The sequence below is a fragment of the Gavialis gangeticus genome, unplaced genomic scaffold (assembly GCF_001723915.1).
Source record: "Gavialis gangeticus isolate Ggan-Ray unplaced genomic scaffold, GavGan_comp1, whole genome shotgun sequence".
Taxonomy (NCBI): Eukaryota; Metazoa; Chordata; order Crocodylia; family Gavialidae; genus Gavialis; species Gavialis gangeticus.
In genome coordinates this window covers 83,826,338-83,832,428 of record NW_017729033.1, presented here as the reverse complement: position 1 = coordinate 83,832,428, position 6,091 = coordinate 83,826,338, and the positions used below count along the sequence as shown (strand labels likewise).

At 45.7% G+C, this 6,091-nt stretch overlaps 1 protein-coding gene across 1 annotated transcript in view; it reads left to right on the top strand.

Moving 5' to 3' along the window:
• The window catches only part of LOC109303764 (cytochrome P450 4V2-like), a 56,338-nt gene that overhangs the window by 21,018 nt on the left and 29,229 nt on the right, over positions 1–6,091 (top strand). The window contains exons 4-5 of the mRNA XM_019525984.1: positions 3,914–4,104; positions 4,522–4,591. Coding sequence (XP_019381529.1) covers positions 3,914–4,104; positions 4,522–4,591 — 261 coding nt within the window. The remainder of the gene's footprint in view (positions 1–3,913; positions 4,105–4,521; positions 4,592–6,091) is intronic.

Here is a 6,091-nt window from a genome sequence, read left to right as displayed (position 1 = left end):
CTTTTTCCCTCTTTCCATCCCTTCCCCTGCAGACTTTCGCACAGCTCTCAGCCCCCTCCCCCCCATTTTTTTTTCTCCCTTCATCCCTGGCCCCCAGTCAGTGATCAGTCACTGGGGGATCCCCCCCCAGTCGGCCATTGGGCTCTGATGCCCCCCCAGTATTAGGAGGCACCAGTCACCCGTGACCAGCTGTATGCACCATGGCCCAGGCTGCCCCCTGAGCTTGGGCCGGGTGGGGCCGAATGACTTGCCGTGGGCCAGATGGAATCCCTTTGCAGGCCAGATGTGGCCTGTGGGCTGTGTTTTGCCCAACCCATCTTAGAATATTGCTGTCTTAGTTGTGTTTACATAGGTGTAATGAATGATCAGAGTCCTTAGCAACTTAAAGTACACGTGGTAGATTATGTGTATGTTTATTCTGTATATACACTTGTCACAACTGCTGAAGGGAAAGGCTCTTGACTTTATTAATCATGTTGATTACAGTAGTACTGAAGGACTAAAGAAAATTGCTAGAGACTCTGCTGGGATATGCTTTGAAGCACTTACAATCCGACACAGGGTGAGGAAAGAACACTATAAAGGCAGCACATGTTTTGTGATCGTTGCAATATTTTTGAGGAAGGACTGGTAACTAACAAGGGACTTGCTAACCAAGGGGCAAAGGATGGGGGAAGGGGACAGGGAAAAGATTTAAGTTTTTCAATTATGTAAAGAGGGGATTGGAACTAATAGCCTGAATTGGAAGATAAAAGTCTTATCTGAAATGTAGAAAGTCTTATCCGTGTTTTTTGTTCCCTGTTTGGGCTGCTTTCTGGGAGGGGAGGGAGGAGGGCAGCCTGGGCCATCCAGCCTCTTAGTGTTGCTCTACTAATGGGGTAAGGACACAAGTACATATGAAGCTATTTCAAAAGGAGACTGTTTTAAAATGCTACAGTTTAATTGCTGCATGTGGACAGGCAGAGAAGGATGCAAATATAATAAAACTACTTTCAATTTTAACTCTGAATGAAACAGTGTTAAAGTTGCAGTGATTTGCTTCATTTGTATCCTTTCCAGCTTGTATACATGTAACAGTTAGAAAGTTACAGCTTCTGCCCTTTTGAAACCTTGCCCTTTTGCAACAGCTCCAAATTCTCGCATATCCCTACCCTTGGTCTACCAGCTCTTTCCCTTCAGTTTATTTCCCTAAAGCCCTGTGATAGGGAGAGTACAAATCTAATGATAGAACCTGGTATTTCAATTATTTTTTACTTAATTGACAATTTTCCCATATTTATTTTTTCTTTCTGTTTAGAAGTTCAGGATAAATCTAAATGGAGGCTGGATCACTTGCGCATGATCTCCCAGCAGTGCTGAACTCCTCAGAACACTGAGGATTAGGTTTTAAAAGAACATTCAGCATGAAAGTTTTAAAACAGGGGTGTTCAACCTCTGGCCTTCAGGTCAAATTGGGCCCACGGTGCCCCACAGGTCCAGAAATTTGGCGATGGGGAGTGGTGATACTGATTCCCTGCTGCCAAATCTCTGGGCCCATGGGAAGCCCTTGCTCCTGCACACTAAATCAAGCACCTAATCCCAGTGCCGAGGGCTAAATGGGGGTGGTGCCAGGCCCCAGGGCCTAATTTTGTTACAGGGAAGTTTGAAGGGGGTAGTGTCAGGCTCCCAGGATGCAGTCCAGAGCACAGGGGGCTGTAGGGGGTGGCTCCAGGTCCCCAGGAACCAAACCTGGCATGCAAGGGTTGGGAAGGGATAGTGTCAGGCACCTTGGGACCTAGCCTTGGCATGGAGGGCGGGGGGACGGGAATTGGTAGTGCTGGGTTCCAGGGCCCAATCTAGCCCGCAGAGGGCTCCTACACTACTCATTTGTCCTGGGTCAAAAGGTTGAGCACCACTGTTCTAAAAATATAGAAGGAGGTTCAGGAGCTTTTGGGGGCTTCCTGGTAATGAATTTCCACCCTGCCCCATTAGGTGACAGTTGTGGCTCTCAGCATAATAGAAGACATTGCTTGTTTGCTCTTTCTGCATGCAGACAGGTCTGAATGGGGCACCCAGCCCAGGAGAGGCAACTCAGAGCCAGGTGCTTGGCCAGCTCCTTCCCAGATTCACAGCATACAAGTTTTCTTTTCTGAGTACCACTCAGTAGTCATGTAATATTCAGGCCTCTGTTGCACTATAATTTTCCCTATCCTTCACTTTTCTAAGTAAGGGAAACATGAGGGTTATTATGAGTGAAGATAGGCTAGGCCAGGCATGGGCAAAATACGACCCATGGGCCAGATTTGGCTGGCCAGCTGATTGGATCTGGCCTGTGGCTGCCACTGCCGTGCTGTGCGAGGGGCCAAACCCTGTCCGCTCCTGTCTGGGGCAGCCTGTGCTGTGCTTCTGCAGATGGCCCCAGCCCCCACCCATGCGCACCGTTTTCCAGTGGGTCCTTCCAGCACAACTGCAGCTGCCCAAGTACTGCTTAGCTCCCTCTGCCTCCAGCAGCTCCTCTTCCTCCTCCTGCCCCTGCTGCACTGCTCTGGTCAGAGGTAATGCTGGGAAGCAGCGGCAGCCATGGGGATGTGTGCTAGCCACCACACCCAGCCAGGTGAGGAGGAAGATGTAGCCGGGCACCTTCTGCCTCAGCTTGAGAGGCTCCAGCTGCAACTCCAAGCCTCCACTCAGGAGCTGGAGCCCCTCAAGCTGGGGAGGGAGCCTCTTGGCTGCAGCTTCACCCCTGCCTGGCTGGGTTTGTGGTGCCCAGTACACATCCCCATAGCTGCTGCTGCTTCCCCATGTTACTTGCTTCCCAGAGCAGTGCAGCAGGGGCAGGAGGCGGAGCTGCTGGAGGCTGGGGGAGCCAAGCAGTACCTGGGTAGCTGCAGCAGCAGCACTGTGCACTCTGGCCAGGGTCCTGACTTGGGGGCAAGTGGGAATGCAGTGCAGGCTGCCCTGGGCAGGAGTGGGTAGGGCTCAGTCCTGTGTGGAGCTTTGCAAGAGCGTCTGCAGGCCAGATGGGAAGGACATGGACCACACCTGCATCACTCGGGCGAGCTCTGCTGTACATGTCCCCTTTGCACTCTCCCCTCACACCCAGCTGGCTCCTAGCATGCAGACAGTCCCCCCCAACACACATACACACACCTCTGCTCACACACAGAAACCTCCCCACCTCTGCTCACCCCCCCATACACACCTCACAGCACCACCCCCACCTCCCCACACTCCACACATACCCCAACCCTCCCTGCCCTTCCCCCACGGTATACAAGAGTAACACTTTATTTTGAACTATTTTGCAATCACCCCTGTATACACTACTCAAAACCATAAATTGGGACAAAATAATTTTTTAAAATAAAATTAAAATATGTTATAGTAGATATTTGATTTTTAGTATATGATTTTTTTAAATCTATAATTTGTTAAATATGTCTGAAAGGTTTTATGGTGCAGCCCTCAACAGCTCACCAAAACTTGTTAAATGGCCCTCCAGTCTGGGCAAGGCTGTGCTTAGAACCTCAGTATTTAACAAGGGATTCTTATTTAAGCTTCTTTTTGCCCATTACTGCCCCAGTTGCCTTCTCAGTGTCAGCTATGGTAGTCGTCTTATACCACCTATAGTAGGCAACATAGGATTAGTAGAGTTCTGGATACTTCCACTTTGCCACTTGTTATCAGTGCTATACATTTGGAAATGTTACAGATCATTAGAGCTGTCATTTAGAATTATCAGTGCATATTGGCCAGCAAAGATTACTCAAGCTACTGGCAACTTTTTAAAGTTTTAAAGTTTTTAAAGCATTAAAAATCACACTACCAGCTGTAACTGCTGTTATACTGCAAAGTGTATATTCACTTGGAAATGTTATAATTTCTTTTGTCAACTGAATTTGTGCTACTTAATTTCCCACTTCTTATTTTGTAGCACTGGAGATAAGTGGCGGACCAGGAGAAAAATGATAACACCCACCTTCCACTTCACAATTTTGAATGATTTTCTAGCAGTCATGAATGAACAAGCCAATGTTTTGGCAGATAAATTTGAAAAATGTGTTGACAAAGAACCGTTTAATTGTTTTCTATACATCGCACTGTGTGCCTTGGATATAATCTGTGGTAAGTCTTAGGTATGATTAAACAATTGCTTGGGAATTGCAATAAATTAGGAACTGTTCCAGTGCTACAGTTTAGGTTCTCAAGGTGGTTGACGTAACCCATCTCTGCTTATCTTCTTAAACTAAATGTCGTATCATCAAGGTTGACCACATTTATTTTGATCCAAGTGTTCTGCTTTTTTTTGTAGCTGCCTGGACAGTGAGTTGTGTTATGAGAACCCCCTCTTCATGGGATAAGAGAAGGCTAGAGAATTTAAAATGAGGGCAAGATAGAAGAACTGGAACACTATGACTTGTTTCAGAAAGAAAGAATATCTTGTAGAAAATAATACTGTCCATGGAGGCTGTAAATAACTGCCATTTACATTCACGTAATCCTCCTAATGAACTGATGAACATAGTCAATTCTTCTTTCTAGAAACTGCAATGGGCAAAAACATTGGTGCGCAGAACAACAAGGATTCTGAATATGTCCGTGCTATTTATAAGTAAGTGTAAAACTTTCAAGTCTCTTTTTATAGTTTGTCACTTTTGGATTGAGAATGCCAATGCCAGCTGTAGTGCCTGGGAGTTTAGACCAGCAGAATCCATTTTTGTAGGCTACTGTGGCCTCTGCAAGGAGAGTGATTCATTTGAGCACAGTGCGCCACACTGCAGTGCTTCAAACCTGTGTTGCCCGTCAGTTGAAATGAAGGGGGGCGGGGGTGGGGGGCGGCGCATATACAGAGGTAGAATGCAGTAGAGGAGCCTCCATAACCTGTGCTGGCCCCATGAAATTTGTGATGGCATCAGACAGTGAGCTGCTCTAACCTGTGACTCAGTTGCACTTCATAGCTAACAGGTATTGAAATAGTTGTCATATGTCCTATATCCCTGATTTACAGGCCAAAGGAAGAAAGGTTGCAACACTGTCTACATGGAGTACAAATTTCCCACTCACCTTGATTAAAGTACCTACCCCTAGAATTGGTAGGTATATCGATCAGTCAGGAAAGTAGCAAGACTGTCAGTGTTTGCCTGAGTAGAGGCATCAGTCTCAAAACAATGGCTGACTACATTTCAAAGCCAAACAGAGGACAGTGACATTTCCAAAGGAGGTTTCATGCTGAGGGGATATATTTTCCCTTTCCAATACATAGTGGCTAAGAGAAATGTAAGTAAGGGTTTGGAAAAATACTGATATCTTTCTTGAATGTGATTTTGAATTGGGAAGAACAAATAAACTGTCAGAGATGCAGTACTGCATAATACACATACTTGCCAAGAACTGAATTGGAAATTATGATGAGGGGGAACTATTAAGGTATTTAAGAGATACTACTTGAGGATAAACTTTTTCTACAAATGCATGGCCTTAGGAAATTTATCTAGTTCGTCATCCAGGAAAGCTGGTAAAATTGATGACAGCTAGCAGGACCTGCTGGGTGGGGAACCAATTGAAGAAATCTCTTCAAAACTGGGCAAATACAATAGCTGATATTGTAGTTAAAATATTAGTCTTTTCACGCTTGTTTTCTTCTTCTGAGCTTCCCTCTTCACTCAGGCTGTTTTTATATTGGACAGCCTTTTATGTTGACTAGCCTTTTCCCCTGTATTTATTCTGACAGATATGTATGTACATAGTTCAAGTTCATATGTAGTTGATATGTGTATCTATCTCATTTTTGGATTGCATTTAAAATGATTTAAAAAAATTACAGATACTGAGATTCTGATTAAGTGGATTCTTAGCATCCCCCAAAGATTAAATAAAAAGATTCCCTTTGAAACATCAAATTGCATCCTCCCATCCATAGTTTCATAGTTTCATAGTTGGTAGGGTTGGAAGGGACCTGAGCAGATCATCAAGTCCGAACCCCTGCCATGGCAGGAAAGAGTACTGGGCTCAAACAACGCCGGCAAGGTGTTCATCCAGCCTCCTTTTAAAGGCCCACAGGGTAGGAGCCAGCACCACTTCTCTTGGAAGTTGGTTCCAGATCCTAGCCGGC